This window comes from Dinoponera quadriceps, unplaced genomic scaffold (genome assembly GCF_001313825.1).
Source record: "Dinoponera quadriceps isolate SergipeBrazil2010 unplaced genomic scaffold, ASM131382v1 scaffold3324, whole genome shotgun sequence".
NCBI classification, from domain to species: domain Eukaryota; kingdom Metazoa; phylum Arthropoda; class Insecta; order Hymenoptera; family Formicidae; genus Dinoponera; species Dinoponera quadriceps.
This window is the reverse complement of record NW_014557953.1, coordinates 217,782-239,223: the sequence shown is the minus strand read 5'-3', so window position 1 is coordinate 239,223 and position 21,442 is coordinate 217,782. Positions and strand designations below refer to the sequence as shown.

The 21,442-nt window shown below is 52.5% G+C and overlaps 1 protein-coding gene across 25 annotated transcripts in view; it reads right to left on the bottom strand.

The window, feature by feature from the left end:
* Positions 1-21,442, bottom strand: part of LOC106749537 (sorbin and SH3 domain-containing protein 1) — an 80,882-nt gene that overhangs the window by 27,561 nt on the left and 31,879 nt on the right. For 11 of the 25 annotated variants that reach the window (XM_014629094.1, XM_014629093.1, XM_014629089.1 and 8 more), the window contains exons 5-13: positions 16,251-16,340; positions 10,815-15,308; positions 5,722-5,769; positions 3,333-3,532; positions 2,901-3,051; positions 2,037-2,138; positions 1,597-1,736; positions 1,330-1,402; positions 1,041-1,076 (exon numbers count right to left, since the gene is read on the bottom strand). In XM_014629094.1, the coding sequence (XP_014484580.1) occupies positions 1,041-1,076; positions 1,330-1,402; positions 1,597-1,736; positions 2,037-2,138; positions 2,901-3,051; positions 3,333-3,532; positions 5,722-5,769; positions 10,815-15,308; positions 16,251-16,340 (5,334 nt within the window). The other 14 variants (XM_014629091.1, XM_014629116.1, XM_014629104.1 and 11 more) reach the window with 13 other exon arrangements.

Genomic DNA, 21,442 nt, shown 5'->3' with positions numbered 1-21,442 from the left:
AGCTCTTCGGCATCGAGAGATCAGAGGTAATCCCGGCCGATAATGAAAATCTGATAAAGCCTCTCTCCCAATAAGATTTCATTCGGTTTCGCCCGACTCGTCAAAGGAACTTTTAACGACAGTTAAGAAGTTCGGATTAAATTTTTCCCGCGAAAATATCGAGACTCGACGCCCAGACGGAAGAAAGTCCAAAGGCGAAGCTGTTGAAAGATCGGACATGAGAACTTCAAGTCAACTCGCGGGAAGTTCCCACGCTGAGGAAGACAACCCGCGCCAACTCGGGAGAAGTTTGTCCCGACTTGGCTTGATGTATTTGACGAGAGCTCGTCTCGCTTTCGGGATCCTCGGATCCCCGGACGAGTTTAATCCGAGTGTCTGTGCGTTGAGACGCGAATTAACTCCAATTATCACGAATTAACGGTTAATCGATCCACACTGATGTTAATCCGGGTGAAGGACACATCCTGCCGCGAAAGGAGGAAAGAGAGGGGGAGGTAAGCGGCGTTGTTAATTGTTTCGTTAAATAATTTCGTTAAATATCAGATAAGGCAACACGCTTCGTGCGTGCTTATCGCAAGTATGCTTTATTATTAATATTTTCACACGCGGTTAACACGACTGTTAAACGCGACGAACGTCGTTCGGCAGTCGTTACTTTGCGTTACACAAAAGGCCATGTCCACGTGATTAAATGTACATTGATTCACATAAAAGGAGTCTCTGAAGAAAAAGAGAAAGAAAAGAGGTAGAAGGGAGGTGAGAGAGAGAGAGAGAGAGGGAGCGCGAAGTGAAAGTTAACTATCGTTACAATATTTTGCGACTATCTATATTCGCTTATCTTACAGATATTAGTCGCGCATCGTCACGGCAATGCTAATTATAAGATATTAGTGCATTTTACGCTGTTACTATGTAAACGATTATAAATTGCAGCTAAAACGACTGCGTTACGCAGCCCGCCCACGCTCGGTATAATATTAGTAGCAACATCGCGTGGCTCGACCAATCGCCACAATCATGCGCGAAAGTGCAATATTCACCTCTTCTTGGTTTGTAACGGATGGTTACGTAGTCATCTGGAAACAAAATCGTCGAGTTACACGCAATAATTAATTAAATCGCTTCGTTTCCGAGGACGTAAACATTATTGCCGGAGAAAAAGCGCGCGTTTATTTGCGCAACGTTTCCCCCCCTCTTTTAACCGCGCGCGCGTTCACAACAGCCCGTAATTTACACGGCTTAATTAAACGACGCGAATAACGCGGTTTATTTATCAACTAAATATCGCGCATCGGAAGGAACGCACGCGTAATTCAGGCGAGAGCTTACCGTTTCGATCGGCGCGGTGCAGCGAGTCGTACATTCTCTTGTACCATTTCGCCTGATTGCTCTCCTTGACTTCCTAAAAGTAATTTGTCAGAGATACTGAGAAAAATATCGCAGATCACGGCGCCGAGCAGTAATCCTCCTTTCTCGCGTTCCCGACGCATAACGGCGATTAAAGTGCAATAGAAATCGCGCCAGAGCGCGCTTATCGCGACACGATATCATTAATAAGGTGTCTTAAGTTAGTTGAATAATCGTGAATGCACCTACCGATCGCAGGACGAGAGGGATACCCTCCTTCGTCACCGGGCCGATCCCCTCGAACTTTCGAGGGCCGAGATCGGCCATCTTCTTCGGCGGCTCATTCTCTGCTTCCGGCTCGCTCTCGTACTCCTTCTTCACAGTGTAGACTGAACGGGGTTCGATTTCACGATGAAATTCAATTTCACATTTAAGCCATTAGCACTCGCGTACACAATCGGTAGACACGTACGTTATTGAGGACGGTTATCACAGCCACAGTTAGCGAGCGTTAGTGATAAGGTTGCGCTGCAGTTCCCGACCGCTCGGTACACACTTATAACCGGGTGGCTTTCGCGCGGAAACTGTACGATCGTCGGTTCGCGCTTTATGAAGGCGACGACGACGACCAAAGTGATATCGTTCGATCGTTTCTACTGCGAATTCATCGTTTACTTGTGTGTACTTACGTATTTCTCCGGGAGAGATCAGCGGCCTCTCGTCGCTCGGGGGTCGATTGTCGGTGGATTCGCTTTCCTCCAGATATGCCGCGCCTTTCGGCAACTGTCCCTCTGCAACACGATCGTGGCGCAACGTTACGGAGAATTTTTTTTCCAAGACGCAAATAATTATCAACGAATTATAAATTTAAAGGCTCTTGCAATCGAACGAAGATGAAAAGCGATTAAGAGCCGAGGTGTTTTCTACAGAAATTATTCAATATCACAGAATTTAAAAGTCATTCGTGACCCGAAAAAATAACGTAGTAATCTTGCTCGGTTAGGGTGTACTTTTAACGTCGAAACAAGGCAGTGTCTGTTTGCGCAACGTTATAACGTCCCTTTCTTTTAATCGCACGCGCTCACGACAGCCAGTAATTTGCATAGCTTGAAAGAAACGTTGAAAAGCAACGCTAATAGACACGAACATTCCGTCTTTCTGCTGTTCTCATAGACGCGCGTACACAATAGATAACATTTTTTCCCCGACGTTAGAAATAACGCGCAATCCAAGCTGCGTCGGAAATGCATACGTGAGACATTTCTTACTTTTCTCATATTTTCTCTCACGTGTGATAAATTTATACACAACCAGGTTAAAGATATATCTAATCAAACCGTTTATTACTGACACATAATTGTAACGTCAGTATGAGTACATCCGCGCGATACAAGTTTAGTGAATCACGCTATCAGTACGCTGTGTCATTCGGCGGGAATGTTCTGCGACTGAACGAAACGAGTAACAGAATTCCCCGTTAAATGTCCCCTCGATCATTTCCCGCTCCCGTATACTCATCGATCGGCAGCGAACTGAAGGGTGCGAACGCTGACCTCTCGCTTTCTGCAGCAACGTGATGGTCGGATTCTGGGCGCGTGGCAAGCGCGGCGTGGACGCGAGGATGTTGAGGCCCTGGGCGGGCGCTGAGTGCGAATTGACGATTCGCGAGCTCTCCTTCCTCTCCTCCCAAGGCGGCGTCGCCTCCTGCGAAGAAGTTCGCGTGAGCCTTGAACTTGCCGGCCCTTTCGTCGGAGAGCCGAGAACGATCGGTGGAAGACAATTCGCGTGAGATCGTCATCGGAGAGAAGTTGCGTTCTGCAAACGCGAGTCTCTCTTTCTTTCTAGCCGAGAGACAGCGGCGATTTTTACGCCGAATCCCGCGTTAGCTAAAAAGCTCGGCCGATTCACACGGAGAGAGCTTTTTCGAGCTAATGGGACGGTTGTTTGGGCAAATAGCCGCCATCTCGGCGTAATTAGCGACGTACCTCTTCCTTGGGCTGCCTCCTCCGGTTCAGTACGGGGCTCTCGAACGGCACAGGACGAAACTCCTTCCTCTCCGCGATGGGACTCGCGCCGGCGCTGGCCGGTGTCCAGACCGGCGGAATCGCCTCGTCCTTCGGCGGCTCCCCCGTACGATCGGGACTCGGTTCCTTCGCGACCGTTGTCTGTCCTGGCGACCAAACGCCTGGCAAAGGAAAAATCGCTTTTGAGAAAGCGCCCTCCGCCATCAATCAGCACTCAAGCACGTGGTGGTTATCGTCAGATAACGGCAGCGTTTCGTCGCGCGACGGAAACCCGGAGCGACGTTCGTCGGCTTTCTAAAGACGCCGCGCGCACGTGGCGACAGCACGTTTCGCGCCAGATGTATCGATCAGCCGACATGCACGGAATAACGCGAAGGGGAAGCCAGCTTTCGTCAGGGAAGAAGGTCTTTGCTCCTGAAACAGCTGGGTCACGCGGATTCGCCGGATTTGCCGGTGAAGCTAACGTATCAAATGTATACACCGGCGCGATGCTAATCTTGGCACACGAGGGCGCATTACATAAGGGATCATCTTTTTCCCGGTGCTACTTCCTGCATCGCGGCTTCCACGCCGCGCGTCAACAACTATAAGTAGCGGCCCGACCCACGAGGCCGGTTCTTTCGGCTCTCACGTGGATCTATAATAAAGCTTTCGTATCAGCGTTCGCACCAATCTGTACATCGTGCGGACGTGAAATCGGCATGTGAAACAAGCTCAAAGATATTTATACAGACGGCGCTGTTTTTACTATCAACACGCTTTTCACCGGCTCTGTTTTTCCGCCCGACGATTTAATTAACGAGCGTTCAAGCTCACTTCGGGTTCGTTAGCGACGTTTCGACCGGCGCGCAGATAGTTAATTAGTAAAAAAAAAGGAAAAGAAATTCGTCACGGCTGCGTGAGAAAAAAAAAGAGAAGGAACTCGCGGGATAGCGCTAACGTAAATGAAACGATCGACGAATGACCTCGTCGTCGCAGCCGTCGTCAACCGATATCAGCCGAGGGGATGAGGATATTCGATGAAGATACATTGGCGACGCGATGAGTCAGGCGCATACGTTCGTCGGATCTGCCGGTCAGCTCGAGCCGGCGCGACAACGGAAATCAGAGGTGGGTTCATTCGGGTAAAATTAGAAGCGCGCGGGCGGCCGGGCTCTATTAAGACACGCGTAATTGCAATTGGCCCCAACTCGAACACAATGCAGCGCGGTTTTCTGGAGCGGCACACTCGCTGCGCACGACACCAGCCGTTATTAGCGAATGTTAGGCGCGCGAATTCGGCGGCCGTCACGTGTGTGTATATGTGTGTGTGTAACGCCGTGTACATCGTGTCGGCCAAGAGTTTGGTCGGCCGCAAAACGCGCGCATTTGCAAGCGGTAACCGCGGAACACGCGGGGGAGAGACCGAGAGCAATTTCACGAAGAAAACAATTCCGGCCCCTCCCGAGTGACCCCTCGCGATTAAACGCGCACGTAACTCTCGCCATCCGGGGCTACGCGATAATTCACGCGTTACACGTATTAATTTACGATATCGTCGCGCCGCCGCCGGCACGGCAGTGTACATTCTCGTTAATTGCAAACGCGCGATTAATCAACGTTGCGCCAGCTGCATTCGCGAAACGTCGAAAAGGTCGTGATTGTTTTTCGCGAATCACGCGGCGACAACGCGCGTGTAACACTGACACGGTCACGCTAATTAGCCGCTTCGAGCTCCGGGGAAGGTGAGGAGGGGAGGGACATCAATACCGCAAGGACGACACTCTCGAACCGCCGCCGAAATTAATGCACGCCTGTGATAGATTGTAACGCGAGATTACGACACGCGTTAGCATGCATGCACACACCGCACATACGTAGAGAATCGCACGCACACCGCGCGCGGAACTTAATTACGAATTCTCTGCTGAGTTCGCACGCGTGCGGCCCCCGCGAATACACCCAACGCTCGACACTTAATTCATTTTATTACACCGACCGCCCGTGGAACGACTCTTTGTTAACACGGCCGAGACGAGTACTTTCAGCAAATAATTCCGGTTCTTTCCTCGCAGCGTTTCCCGGCGTCCTCGAATTTGTCACCGAATACAGATTGAAGCGAAAAGTCGATTAAGCAACGAAAGCCTCCTTCAACAGAGGTGTCTTGAATCGGAGGGATTTCGACGGAATATTTTTGTCGTGGAATATTCGAAAATGTGAACGAATTATCAGAGAGGTGAATAATTGAATAATTAAATAGTATTTTCAGACGTCCGCGTGAAGCGCGCGGTAATGACGAAAATACTCCGTTAGAGAGAGAGATACACACACACACACAGAGGTACACATACGTCTCTTCGCACAGGTTTACCTGGTTTCGCTGACGAGGCTTTAAACGTAGGGGCGAACATAACGTTCTCTGAAAGCATCAAACAACATTTTGTCAAACAGCGTGTCTCGCCGTTCCGAAGATATTACATTCTCCCGTACTTAAATAACGATGTTCACTGAAATATCGCGAAAATTCACCGATAACATCAAAGTGACATCACATGTGCGATATTTTCCTCCCTCTCTTTTCAAAGAAGAACTCTTCGAAACCCAACGCGGGACACCTCGATGTTTATAACGGGTCAACGTCAACACTCCCCCCACCTCGATTATACGTCGCGTCCGTCTCGAGTGCTCTTCAGAGTTATTTTCACGATGAGACCGCCGCGATTCATTAATATAAAAGCGATCTTGATGAGCTGTTACGAGACAGGCGCAAATAGAAGGACAAAGAGACGCCTTATTCCTCGGCCAGTCTGAGCGTACCAGCGCGCGGCGTTTGGAAAGCCGATTTCCATTAGCAATCACTGCAACCGGACGCTGCCGCTAAAGCTCGATCAATCTCCGATGAAATTTTGATGCTTTTCACCGCGACATGCCGTTTTTAAATAGAATTCGCTTTACGCTGGATAGACTTCTCTCTCTCCGCCGCCACTTGAACAGCCCCGCGCGCGCGCGCGCGTTGTTCGAGATTTCCCCGTCGATCCCGCGGAAATCCGTCGTCGTTCGAGGAGATTTCCTTCGAGAGGATAACGGGAGGTGTCGATCGTCTTCGCGGTCGCGAGGAACTACCTGTTGAGGCAATCTCCCCCGAACGCCTACTTTGCTGATTTCGTCGCACGCTTTTGCTCGACGATACGTCGACGGACCCGCAGCGATCACTCACTTTTCTCCAACATCGTCACTTCGCGAGCTTATAACGCTTCTATCTCTCTCCGTTCTTTATTCCCCTTTCCTGCCTTTTCTCCGCCACGACACGACGATTTCGCGTTACGACGTGGAACAGCCTCTCGGGAAAGTACGGTAGGTGCCAACCGACTGAGGCGTCGGGACGCCGACGAGGCTCGGCGCCGCGCCGCGCGCGACGCTCACTACGCCGACGTCGTTCTGCACACAATTTCCAGTACACCGCCAACCAACATTGCCGAGTATATATATACGCGCCGCTCATACAATCGCTTTATCAAACGCTTGTATATCAAATGTTTCTACCGCCGCCAGCACTTCTCTAGGATCTAATCCCAATCGTAAACGTCTCTGTATATTTCATATATATATTAGGAGAATTGCACCGAATAAATCGCTCTGTTGAAGGTGATTCTGTGGCTCGGATCAAACAGTCTAACGGTAATACAATTTAATGGTAATAAATATATATATATATATATATATTTACCATTAGAGCGATTTATTCGGTGCAATTCTCCTAATTGCTCTGAGCGGAGCATCTCGAAATTTAACCACGGCCTCTCGACGATTCCCTTTCGAGATATATGCGTTACCACGCTAATTATGTTACATGATTACCGGTCACAAAGCTTCCGAAGATCATCTCTATTTACAGTATTACTATTGTAATGCATGCTATCAGTGATCAAGCGGAATTGCGAACGCACCTTGCTCAAGTAGAAATCCCCGGCCGATTCTCAAAGCTTTGTCAATCTCGTGCAGCAGATCGCCGTCTCTTCCCTTTGCAGCGACATCGCGGCCACTCCCTTTGATTAAAAAAGCATGCCCACATCCACCAAAAAAAGAAAGAAAAAGAAAAGACGGTGCGATGAATTAAGTTCGAGCATAATGGCAAATTGGTTAGCGAGAGAGAGAGAAGAGAGACGTTAGAATTGAAAACGAAGAGAGCGGTTTTCACGGTTTCCGAGTAATTCAACGTTCCTATTCCGGTTTCCTTCATTTTTTCCTTCGCTCGCAAAAAGAGGGGTTAATTCGTCGATCGATACACGAGCTGGCGAAGGGATCGGCGGATATCTAAATTCGCGCATACAGCTCCGGCGGAACGCGCGCTGTGGCTAAACTTTCGTGCTAAACTTAGAATAGAAAATAAACGGACTCTTCGGTAACCGCGTTGAAAGGTTCACGCGACTTACGAAATACAAATAACCCTAGTGAGTTAATAATAATAATAAGGCGAGCGCACGCTTGGCAAAATGACAACGTGAGAGCTTAACAATGTGACATCAGGCGTGACGTATATATCAAACTTCAATTATCACGTATAATCGTATCTGCCGGGAGAGAAAAGAACAAAAAATCTCGCTTCGCGCTGACGTTAATCGTCGGAACGTGCGACACGTGAGACACGTGCTCCCGCTGCAGTTTCGCGATCTATTTGCACAGCTCCGGTATAACGCATTATCCGCAAACAAGCGAAGCAAGCAACGGATGGGAAAAAATCGGCCGTGCGATGAAATATGGCGCGATGAGAAGAAGCGAATTTCAGGTGAAATAGCTGGATGATCGATTCCACCGTTGTCGGATTTACGACAGGTGAGTATATGAGGTCCGATTACGATTCGCACGTGGATTAACCACTTCGAGAGCATCGAAAGCGATACAGATTCCCCGATGAGCTCTTAAAAGAGAGCGGGTCATAATTCTCGGGATAACGAGAAGTTTGACCGGAGTCTAAGCCCTCCTCTCTCTCTCTCTGACTCCGTTATCATCGACAGCTCGAGCACGGCAGTTCAGCGGGTAAAAATCTCTCGGACGACGCGAGAGTAATTTCGGGATGCGCGGACGAGCAGGCCAGTAGGCCACGGTATCGCTTCGAAATAGCCGAAAACAAGACGGTGGTTCCGGCGCTAGCCGAGATGCTAGTCGGACGAGGCGGTGGCCTATTTCTCGCCGGGGGGGCTTATATTTAGATTTACATCCTCGAATGAATCACGAGAGCTACAACGCGCGACGGCTCTATCGTGACGATTGCGAGACGCGGAAAAATGAGCCGCGATCGCCGCTGCTCTCCATCCCTCCCCCTGCAGTTATGGTATCACCTGACGGATAGGTCGCGTTATCGGGATAGATGTTTGGTGGAACTTGATCGCATCGGGTAGAATTTTCGCCCGCTCCCGGAGTCTGAACGAGAACGGTGCCGCGTGAATCGTGGATTTTAATGGGGACGCGCGGAGATTACGAGAAAGACGTTGAATCACTCCGTGACGACGATCCGAGATGAAATATTCCGTAACTAATCGGCGCGAGAAGGAGGAAGAGAGAGAGAGAGAGAGGGAGCCAAAAACGCGAACGACAACGTGACGCAACACTGATAGCCTTTGAGCCTCTCTCCGTGTTGATATTCGTTATCGCGTAAATTGTCGCGGTTCATTATACGCTCCCGCGCGAAACCCGAGCGCGGAAGAAGCTTGAAATGTTAATACAATAATTTTCCATCGCTCCGACCGGTCGATCGCCGCAGACGAATAAATGCCGAAATATCGCGCGTTTGCGCGCTGTGAAATGTTAAACTGCATTTTGCGCTCCGCGACGCGAAACTCCACGCGCGGACGAGCGCTCGTTAATTAAAAATGCACGTAAATACGCCGTATTTATGAACGTCGCGCTAATCGTAAGCTCGCTCGCTCGCTCGCACGCATGCGCATCCGTCGCGCATTCGTCGCGCCTCGCGTTTACAATGAGATTTATTGTTTGCATTTGCGAGACGATTTCGCACCCGACGCGCAATATTAGATATTAATCGGATTACGGAATTGAAACGATCCGGGTCCGCGCATATGTCGACCTGTGCGAATAGATCCGCGTTGCTCTCTCTCTTTCTCCCCTATTTATCGCCGGGAATTAATTTCGCCCTCGCGGAGTTGTCTGCGAAAACGTACTTGAGACAGTAATGAGATTTCCGTTTCGACGTTGCCGCGTGTCGCCGTCATTAAGAAAGTTTGTTTACGTCGACGGTCGAGGTGGGATCCAACGAGAACGCCGCGCTCGTCGAAGACGAGGGAAATGCTCGATCTTCCGGAAAAGCCCAACTATTTCAATCACGGTCTTGTCGAATTAACAAGCGCAGCCGTCAGTACGCTCGCGCGAAATTACCGCTCGCGATTATCTTCAGGAGCTTAATCGCAATTGTTGTAGCGATAGTGTAAGTATTTTGAAAATATTCGGGAGGATATATTTCGCGATACACGGATTCGATATGTGGTATTTCAATTTAGTCGAAATTTGAGAAAAGTTGAGGGGGTCTCTTGTATATGAAAACGATAATTGAGACTCGGGATTCGTCCAATTCCAACGGTAATGTTAGACCCACACGTTTCCTTCTGCTCATTCTCCTTCTCATATTTTTCGCAAGAAGCCGTTCCTGTCCCTCGGAAAGAAAGAGTTGCAAATACCGCTATTATCAGCCTGATTCAATAAAATAACTGATTCCCTGGCGACGACCCCCTCCCCTCGCCAGTCTACAAAGACAGTAAATAAAAGTTGATAGTAAACTTAATAATTCATAAAAGACAAAAATGCAAAAAAATTTATTTTTACCAATTTTTATAACGTAGGCCTGAAAGGCCTATGATGTTACCATTAATATCAAGATCGTGTTGTCACTCTCAGGGTTAACGTGAAAAGTGGATTCACCGTGCTCACGTTTCTCCGGTATATGCGTCATCACACGTTAAACATTTATATCTTCCGACAAAATTAAAAATATCACATCGCTACAATAGTCACGATTAGTCTTTCAAGACCGATCTATCCTTCCTTGGTTCGTAACCCCCACAAATATACAATTTTCCGCGTACGTCTCGCGTCGATCTCGGTTCCAACGCGAAGATCGATCGGCCAATGCCGGGAGCAGCAGCCGGGGTAAACGGAGAACTCTCGTCCGTCCGCTTAGCAGTCTCTCTCTTCTGGGTGTCGTCGGCACCAGGTGTGGATAGGTGGACAATTAATCATAATACCATCAACATCGTTAGTGACGACAAACAATAGGCACCTACGAACGGGTCGGGAGGCGCGCGCGCGCTACGTTAGTGGTTGTTACAAGGGTCGCCTCGTCGGGAGATCCTCGGGCGGGGGCAGCCATCTCGAGCAGCCATCAACCATCGGCATCAATCTCGCAACACGACGAGCAACACAGCAATCCATCGCCCATTCGCCGTAACTCACCGCCCTCGCCGTCCTCCTCGCTGGAGATCTTCAGGAACTCCCGCAGATGTTTCGGCAGCTTCCGAGCGTCCTCGAGCTCCTCGCCATCGATCAGGCACTTGGCCCTGATCACCACGCCGTCCTCCCGGCGTTGCTCCTCCTCCTCCTCCTCTTCGCGTTCCGTCCCGTCAAAGTTGATCCCGAACTTATTCAGCCGGCTGCGCGCCTTCTCGATGAACTCCTTCGCCATGGCGCTCATGTCGCTCGACTTGCCGTCCACCTTGCGGATGTCCTCGTGAGAGCTGATCTTCACGACCTTGTGGTTCTTCCGCTCTTGCCGCTCCAGCACCTTGTGCACGTACTCGTCGTACATTCGTTGGCGAAACACTTCCCCGTTGGTCGGTAGCGATCTCTTCGTCCGGACGTCCTTGAGGACGCTCGGCCGCGTTTCGGTGGATGCGCTCGTCGTCGGGGTTTTCGCGCTACGCTCGTTCTTCCCCGGTTCCCCGATGATCACGCGACACTCCTTACGCTCGATGCTCTCCGAGGACTCCTCCTCGCGCGCACCGTTCTCGTGGCGCACCTTCCTGAACCGGCGACTGCCCGCTTCGTCGATCGTCTCCGTGCGATCGTTCTCCACGTTCCGCGATTTCTCCCGCCAGCTCTCCGCCTGCACTTCCGGCTCACTCCGGCAGGTGTCCCTCGCGCATTCCGTCGTCCCGTCGCGTGCGAAAGTCACGCGGGTCTTCCTCGGCACCTCCTCAGGAATATCGCTGCGGCCCTTCACGTCCTCGCATTGTCGCGTCTGCAGCTCCTCCTCCTCCGCCAATATCACGTTCTTCAGCTGCTCCTCCAGCAGCTCGATATACTTGAGCTGGTGCGTGAAGCACTCCTGCGGCAAAGAGGCCCTCCTGCCGCCGTCCAGCCGCAGGTTCTTCAGCTGATCCATGATCTCCGCGGCCGCCACGTGCTTCAGACTCTCCGCCGTCTCGCGAGCCCTCCGTGGCTCCAAGTGGCTCCTCGGCGGGTTCCGATCGAAGATGCTCGTGGTGTCGATGCAGGACCGGTCCACCGTGACCGTGCGCTTCGGCAACGGCGGCACCTCCAGCTTGTCGTCGATCAGCGCCGGGTTCACGTGCCGACCGAGCTCGGCGGCCCTCCGAGTCTTCTTGCCGGCGTCCGGGGCGCTGTTCGAATCGCGGGCTATCACAGCAGCGTCGCCCGATGGCCGATGTCCGGCGGTGCACCGTGTCGCAATCCTAGACTGATCTCCTCGGGCCACGTGACTCGGCTTATCGTCGCGTCCACCCTCGCCCCTCGCCGCCGCCAAGAATAACTCGTTCGCGGCGGCGCTTCGGCAATCGGCGAGATTCGAGGCCTTGCGACGCTCTTGACCCCCGAAAGCGCACCAACGGTCCGAGGACTCGTCCGTTCTCTCAGACGATGGACGTTCCGCACCGTCTCGGGACGCCGGAGAGTGCTCCTTGATGATCTCCAGCAGCCTGTTGCTCGGTCCGCCGCGACGAACAGCACGAGCGGGTGGCCTGGGCGCGTCGTCGTCCCTCATCGGGAGGAGCTGCACCCGGTACTGCGGCAGAGGAACGCACTGCGGCTGTTCGTCGCGATAGCTGTGCCGATTCAAGAACTTCCGGTGGAGGTCCAGCAAGGTGTCGGCGCTGGTGCGCACCGACGTCGCCTGCTGCTGCGACGGCGACAGGCAGACCAGCAGTCTCGGGTCCTCCGACGTGGAGAGACCTCTCCAATGGCGCTCCATGTCTGACAAAGGAGTCTCAATATTAACCGACGACTTAGCCCTTAGCTCTGAAACAGCGTGTTCGTTAGGCTCATCTCCCGAGGTCGGCGCTTTCGTTAGTCCGGCCGGGTCAGTCACCACTCCATGCGGGTTTAATCGGGCGTTATCGCGAGCGTTACTCACAAACCTCTGCAGGGCCCGCAGACTCTCGAAGATGTTGAGCCGCGGCGTGGTGATCTCGCTGATCACCTGCGGCCCGAACGGCATCGAGAGGATCTTCTTCACGCAGAGCTCCCGCAAGGAAGACGGCCGGTCGGTCGTGCGGAGTGACGAGTCCTCGGAGACTCGTTCGCACGCTCTCGGGCCTTGGAGACCCTCCACGGGCGAGTAAGGGACGAAGGACTCTTCCCGGGAACCGCAGTCCCCGATCGCGTTGATGTCGGTCAACGAAGCTTCCGTCGGACAGCGTTTCACGGTGCTGAAGGACGCGGTGCTGCTCGACGAGTCGTGTCCTTGGAGGTCCGGTGCACCCGGGGAGCTCGCTTCGTCGTCGGACCGGCGGAAGCCGCGCGTTTCTTCGCGCTTCTCCTCGTACCTCTCCTCGCGCCTCTCCTCGCGCCTCGACTCCCACGTCGAACACTCGGAGTTACGAGGGCCATCCTCGGCACCCGAGCTCTCCTCGCGTCGCTCAACTACCCGCGTCTCCGACATCTCGCTCTTCTTCACCGTCCGCTCGCGATGGTAGCTCGACGTCGACTCCTCGCCGACGTGCCCTCCTCCGGGCTTCCGCTCGCTACTCTTCGTCGAGTCGTCACCCGGCGAAGGAGTCGCGTCCGACTTATCAGCGGCCATCTTGCCAATCTTCGGAGTCCCGGGATCGTCCTTAGCCAAAGGACCGCCGGCCTGCCGTCGCCTCGACGACGGAGCGTCTCGTGTCGGCGGGCGTGCAACAACGGCCGTCGCGGGCTTCCCTTCCTCGCGACGCGTTATTTCCGTGCTGGTCGCGCTTGCCAGCGCGACGCCGAGCGTCCCGACGTCGCGCGACGGATCACCGTCGCGAATACCCGATGACGCGATCGATGAGCCACCCGGAGCCTCGACATTCCCGCTGGTTGGCGCGCCGAGCCGGTTCGCGCGGTTTCGCAAAGTTTCGCGAGCCTCGTCGGGCCGGACGTCCGAAGGACGAGAGACAGCCGTCTTCTCGTCCCCGATCTCGCGCTTCCGCGCGAGTAAATCCGCGCCGAGCGCTCGGCGAATGTTCGCACCGCTCGACGCGTAGTCTATTTCAGGTGGCGTCGGCGGTCTCTGCGGCTCGTGGCCGAAACTGGACGACCTCTTTGGAGGAAGCGGCGGTCGCTTCTCTCGCGACGGGCACGAGACGAGCCGCTGCTCGCGTCCTCGTGGCGTCCCGACGGAATCGCGTTCCTTCGATCCCCTCACCGTTTCGATGCGCGATGATTCATCGCGCTCCATCGTCGCGTTGTTTCCTATGCTCGCGTTATTATTGACGTCTTCCGGCTTACCGCTCGCCGCTGATTCGCCCCGCTCCTCGCTCACAGCCTCGCTCGGCAGAACGTCCATTTTCCTGTCGATGAGGCCCTCGTTCCTCGTAATCGCCGCGGACGACGCGTTGCTCGGCGAGTGCGTCGCTTCGGAGCCGACGTTATTCCCAGCGGATTCCTCGCTCGCCGCGCACGCCGACGCGTCGACGCTGATCGTGACGTCGCACGTGGGCATCTCGCAGACCTTCTCGTCTCTTTTCACCGGGGCGCCGTTCCTCTCGGCGGATCGCCTGTCCTCGCGCCGGTACTTGCTGATCTCCTCGTTGATGAAGTCCCTAATGTGCTGCGCCTCGTCTTCCGACAGCCTCTCGCCCTCCTCCTGTATGATCTCCAGGAGGCTGGCGAAGTGAGACTCCGAGACGGCGCGTTTCCTCGTCTTCCGACGCGACGTGCCGGCCACCTTCTCCGAGGATCTGTCCTCCACCGTCGCCTGACGGGACAGCTTCTCCGAGGAGCCGCCGTCCTCCTCGGTGATCTCCTCGGAGAAGCTCGGCAGCTGCAGGCCCTCGATGAAATTCCGCAGCTTCCTCTCGACCTCCCGCGGCATCACCGTGTCCCACATCAGAGTCGGCGACTCCGACTTCTTCTGCGGCACGAACTGACCCCTCGCTGCCCCGTGATCGAGCGGATGATCGTCGGACTCGACCTCGACGATCGTCGGTCGACCGCACTCGACCTCCGCGTCGCTGTCGCTGACCTCGCGAATCTCCAACCGACTCGTCCACTCGTCGTCCTCGCGCGAGCTTCGCTTCGTACCGGCCAACGCCTCCACCGGCTCTGATATCGTTATTATCGGCGAATCCTTCGTCGTCGTCCTGTCGCCGATTCCCGTCTCCAGGATGCCCACCCCGGCGATGTGGCCGATCGTAGCCTCGAGGGGCAAACTGCTGACGGTCGTGATCTCGACTATCCTCGGCCCGCACGATCGCAGCTCGACCTTCTCGATCCTGCGTCTCTCGTCCGGCCGGAAGAAGCGGTGCTTGGCCGCGGCCAAGCTCGTCTTCGAGGCTTCTCTTCTCCTCTCCTCCTCGTCGTTGTTGTCGGCCTTCGCCGGAATTCCCTCCGGTTTCTTCCGTCGTTCGCCGTCATGCGATTCAGCGAGCGGCCGCTGCGCCCGACGGCGGTTCCGGCACCTGCGGCCGCGGTTACGCGCGCTCCCCTGCGGCATCCCGCCGTAATCCGTCGGCGGATCGCGACGTCCTACGGTATCGTGCGAATTCGTGGAGAGGAAATTCTCTCGCACACCCGAGCAGTTTTTCCGCAGCCCTTCCCGCTCGCCCAGGGAGGATTCCTTCGCGGAAACGCTTTCTGTGAGCTCTGTCTCCCGGAAAGAGACACTCGATTTCTCCCNCCCCCCCCCCCCGTCTCTACCTGATATTTGCTACACGTTTCCCCACTCGGGGATCTTTCTCAGCGCGCTTGTTCGACGCTTATTTTCGCGTTTGGTGAGAACGGGCTCGTTTTCCGCGATCCTCGTTGGATTTCCCGCGGTGGAGAACGAACGACGGGATTGCAAAGTTTCTCGGTGAATTAAGAGAGCGTTACTCGCCAGTTACGCCGCATTTCGCGGGGAATTGCGAGTCCTCCCGCGAATCGGGCTCGGGTTTGACTACGAGGCAAAGAGGATTATTAAAATGAACAGAACGGAGAAGATATCGCGTTTGAAACAATCTCTTGGAATTTTTATCTAAGTAGACCAAAGGTACGATGATATATTTTTCGCTTATTTACTTCTATTTTTTCCTTCGGAACGACTGCTCGACGACATATTTGAACATCCGGCGAGCATCTTGAATGAATCCTCGGGTGTAAACGACGCGACAACTGCCTTCTACACCGTCGGCACTTTCATCGCGGCTACTTTCAGCGTAATACACTTTCCTTACTCTGCGCCCGGCATCTTCCCTACGCGACACGATTCGAGAGGCTTTTAGAAAGATCGCCTCGGACAATCGCAATCGTAGGATAAGTCTTGATGAAAAGAAGACAAAAAGAAAAGTGAGAGAGAGAGAGAGAGAGAGAGATAAATAGAACGAAAAAGAACCGCGTGTATACAGTGTTCCAGCGATCATGCAAATAAGCGTGGTCCAGTCCAGCATTCCAAGTACATATTCGCCTTTCGTCGATACCGAGGACTCTTACCTTTCTTAACGTCGCTTCGTTGTTCGCTCGGACAATTCTTCAGAGCACCGTTCTGACGATTGACGTAGCTCTGGTCGGCTTTTGTGTCATCTGAAAGAAAGGGTTCGTCGGTTGCGGTGTTCTCCGGCTTACTCGCGCGAAATTAAGAATCGTGCGGCGAAAATCGCGGGCGAAAATCGTGATATCGGTTACTCAAAAGAAGTTGCTGAAAAGAATGGTGAAACCTCGGCGATACGTGGTGCCGTCGATGCTCGTCGTGGATTTTCCCCCAGCACGTCCCCGGCGAAAACCAAGTCTGCCGCGCTATCGGCCGATCGGCGCGGAATCGGACATCGTGCACACGGGCGACAAGCAGCCGCGCACGCGAGGCACGCACGAAAAAGAGAGAGAGCGCGTTAAATTTAGGCGAGAATCCCGACGACGACGCTCATGTTAAACGTCAACCACCCGCTGAAATCAGCGGCACGACCTGCAAGGTTCGTGAATCGCGATTATACACTGAGCACAGGAACGGGGACCGGCCACCCACGAAACGCACTCGTTTCCCCACCCGCCTGCGTGCGGACAGTCACGTGTTTTCGTCGGCACCTACACTCCCCGCACCTCCCCGTTCCGAGGCTCCCCAGGTGAATCCGCACACACGTGCACGATCGATGTGCAGAGCGGTGGAGCGAAAATTCCATTCCGCCGTCCTCTCGTCAATCTACGATCGCCACGAAAATTTCGCCGAGCGCGGAATGCGACCGGCAGCATCCCCCGGCTGCCCAGGTACGCCGTAGCTCGCGCCTCCCGGGGATACAACTTCGGTCAAAATCGTGCGAAGCGGAGCTATTTTTCTCCGAAAACCGCCCGAGACCGTCGGATACGCGCGCCTACGGAGGAGACACGCAAGTGTAGGCCGCATTAGCGAACGCATACGGGGAGAGAGAGAGAGAGGTACGTGCGCACGTCCCCCCTAGAATCCCCTCGGAATTCATGAATAGCGCCGCTTCCGAGCTGGACTTCCTTCCGAGTACACAATGCCGGCGGAGTGACTGTCGCGCGAGCGCACCCATCTATTTTCCACACTTTTCATTGCGTCACGCCGGTCGGACACACGTGCGCCGCATGGGATCCGGAAGTGACGGATTTTTATTTTATCTCCCTTCCCCTCTTTCTTTCTTTCGAGCGAACCGCCCTCGCGCCTTAACAGCTCGGCGACGTTAATTCGGCGACGCTCATAGCGCGCCGATCTGAACGCGGAAGCGCGTCCGGAATGAAGGAAGATGTGCAGCGGTGGCTGCGGAAGAAGTGAGGAAACAAAGGAAAGGAATCACACCGCAACGGGAACATCGCGGCGCTGTAACCTTGCGGTTACGCAACGCGAATCGAGCGCGCGGCGGCGATAAAATATATCACGTTAATTGCGTAATTGGATCGAAGGGAATTACGCGGGCTTTAGACCGGCGCGCAGAAACGGAGGCTAGAAATTGAAAGCCGGGTTAGTTAGCAGCCACAGGCACACTCGCGTAATCCCGTGATATTTCCAACGAGCGGAAGACTCGCGGGGGTCGTAGCGATTAATTCATAAACAAAAGTCTCTTCGTTGAGAGAAGGCCAAAATCGTAGGTGAACTTGACGAGCATCGATAACACGAAGGCGAAACGCTGTATCACGTTAACATTGACACAGTCACGCTACTTTTTTCTATCTTTTACACGATTTTTAGCCTCATATATAAAAGCATAATATTGAAAATCGCAGAAGTTACTCTAGTTGTAACGGTGATAAGGGTTCTAATTAAAAGGGTTTCAGCCAACTTTATGTATATATGCGAAAGTACTATAAGTCGTGTAATAATAAATTTCAATCTAGGAAACGATACAGCATACATGAGACGCCGACTGTACACAAGACTCCATTATGTTAGTCCTACTCTCTAGGCATGGTGACATCGATCCAACATTTCCAATCAAGCGCATCATTTCTGAATATTCGTGCATCATGGCTTTGGAGTATCTTGCCGGTTTACCGAATAATCAACAGTCATGAAGCACGACGAATATTCGGACGTAATACGCATGACTGGAAATTGTTCAATGTCACGCCTAGGAAGTAAGACTGCGCATTAATGGAGTCTTCTGTACAGTGAATGCGACGAATCGGCACTACTTTCTTTTACCAATCTAACGGGCAATCTAATCGAGATATGTAAAAATTTGTCCTCAAATTTGTCAGATCTTTTTCTCAGACATTTCAATCGGAAAAAATATGAAAATGTTATTTTGAGATTTTTCTCATTGGAACATCGACATATCCGATACGTTCAAGCTGCAGGATTTCTACACCAGGTAAATATTTACGCCAACCGACGGCTGGAGATTTTGACGTTTTTAATCGTTTCCGTCACACACTGAGCGAAACTCCAATTCATCTTCGTGCTTACCTTTACCGCGCAAAAGCATTCGTAATTACGCACAAGCGATACGAACATCACAGAAAGAAGTGAATATTTCATCGGTTCAAATATATTGTTTCCTTCAAATATAGCATCTCCTCGATCGGAATCAAAATTGACGGTGTGTAACAGGGAAACAGAAGCGTGGGCGCACCTTTCCGGGGAAATTGCACGGCGCGTTTTTCGCCGGCGGTGAATTAGACTGGGAAAATAGCACTTACAATTTTATTCGTCGGGGATATAAGATTTCACGGAAATAAGATCGACTTGATTTTCCGTGAGATCAAGTGTCTCAGAAATAAATGTTCAAGTAATTTTCCCTCGGAGGGGAAAACGTAGCTTTCAGCCGATGGGCGAAAGAGACGGGCTGGCGTTATTCGCCACGTTAATACGCGCGATGGGTGCGCCCCGTCATGCCCCGAAGGTGCCAAGCCCACGTTTCCGCGGTCCGCGTCTTCCATCTTCGTCCTTCGTGGGCTGCGCCCTGCGTCCTTCTCGTCCGGCCGGCCGAGCGAGCGAGCACGGCCAAACCCTCGCCAAGGATTTCCTTCGATCCGCTCGTCGCGCTCGGTGTTGCGCAATCGGTCACAGCGTGACATATTTTATTGCCCGGCGACTCTCTGTCCGTTGCATAATCGATCGCCGTTCGGTCACGCTCCGCGCGGATTCAACGAGACTGGTGTATCTAAGACCCTCTTACTTTTATTATGTCTGCCGCCAGATTTTTACGTCGCGTGGAAAGCGGGACCCTCGTCTCATTCATTTATTCATTCATTCGTTCATTTTTGCCGACGGTTCGGCTCGCTTCGTCTCTGACTCTCGGCTTCCTCTCTCGGCGCACCGGTAATTGCGCCGTAAATGCGTCGACACGGCGAATTACTGTTTACTTAACGTTCGTGCAAACCTCAACGTGACCGATATATCATTCTAAAGGGAATAGAGAAGACGTTGAGTTCGAGCGGCGTTAAGGCTAACTATCGGGGCAATTTGCCGCGGTTTATTTACCACCTGTACACACAAATTGAAGCGTTTCAACGCGCGAAAGCGTTCACTCTTTTCTCCCTTATCTCTTCTTTTTTACAACATTTTCCGTGTACACGTTGTCGGCTGCTCTTTAGATATCCGATGCGTGGCTTGCTCGCGATAAAGGAACAATTTCCGTTCGAACAAACCCGCCCGACAAACGGGGATTGCTATTTCCGGTGGCGCGCATTGTTCGATCGAGGCTACGGCGCTTCGCGACACGTAAATCGAGAGAGCCGTTTCATTGGCGGTAATATCGGCGCATAAACATCGGACACGAAAGCCCGTCGCGAAGAACTGTTGTGGTAATTACAGTTTCGTCGATGGAGCTTCATTAAGTTCGCCCGAGAGAGATGCGTCGCTCGACATTGTCGTTTCACGGAAAGCTCCCGGAGCGACGTTACGGTCTTACGTAACTCCGCAGGCCCCGGAGAACTTGCGTAATACTTTGCCGTTTAACAAGAACAAAAATAACGATGGAAAATACAGTTCAGCTGAGATCACGATGAAAGCCGAGGTACCTTGTCAAGCCTGTGTGAACCTTCGGTTTATTCGCGTGGCCTCTTACAACGCCCGCACACATCCTCTATTTAAAGAATCGGATGACCCTCGAAAAGCGAGCGTAATGACGCATTACTAATTGCACCGCCTCGTTCGTCGCGGCAAAAACGGCGCGATCGAGTTCCGACGGCAAGAAGAGCGTGTCGATGTCAACGTAAGCTGTATCGATGATCGGGAAACTTCGACCGAGTTTCGCCGGGTACGGAGATTGGCGAAGTTTCGCGGCGGGGACTTCTTAGACAGCCGGGACGCGTCGGTCCGGTTATTTCTTCGGCAACGCACGATCCGCCTTAACGTACGATCGCTCAGTCTCCTGTCCGTTTCGTCGTCAGCGTGCTCGAAAGCTCGCAAAGTTTCGCGGTTGCTTCGCAAATTCACATTCATTGAAGTAGTAATTAAATCACGCGTTTGCTTATCGAGTTCCGATCCAAGTCTTCGGGGTTGATTATATTATTTAAACAACGTTCGCTTGTTCGTACAATTTTGTGAGGATTTGGATGAATACTTACGAAGGAACACTTCTCCAACTCTTCCCTCCCCCTCTCTTTCTCGGCTTCACTAAGAGCAAAAACTGACATCTACCCTACTCTTCCCGTTCTTTGATTACTGTTGCGCTGTTCTAACGGCCATCCAACAAATCACTATACTAAATAGGGTAACGAAGTTATGCGTGCGGTTCATTTCTGGGACACGTTCTGCGATGAACATGTAACGCATCGGTACGAAATCATTGACTGGTTAAAAGCAGAATATCCTAGGTTACGCCTGCTCGGCGCGTTACTGCACACTGTACAACATCGCAAACTCTCCATCCTACATCACAAATATTCCCCAACCACCATCAGGTTCCAGTTCCAGCCTCCGAGCACCGCAACGCACAATTTGAACCACCGACAAACTGTGACGCTTGAAAAATCATTTCAGAATGTAGCCGCTACTCTAGTGGAACTCACTACCGTTGCATCCGCAAAATACCGCGAATAACGAAATATTTCAAGAGTAGTTCTCTCTCTCTCTCTCTCTCGTTACCTGCGCCAGCAATCAAACAATTAATCCAGGGACGCATTAACGTCAGTGCATTACAAGTGAAAAATTCATATGAAGCGAATTGAAACAGATGAGTTCTGTCTAGCTCTGACTGCTTATCAAATACTCCGCCTACGTATCGTCA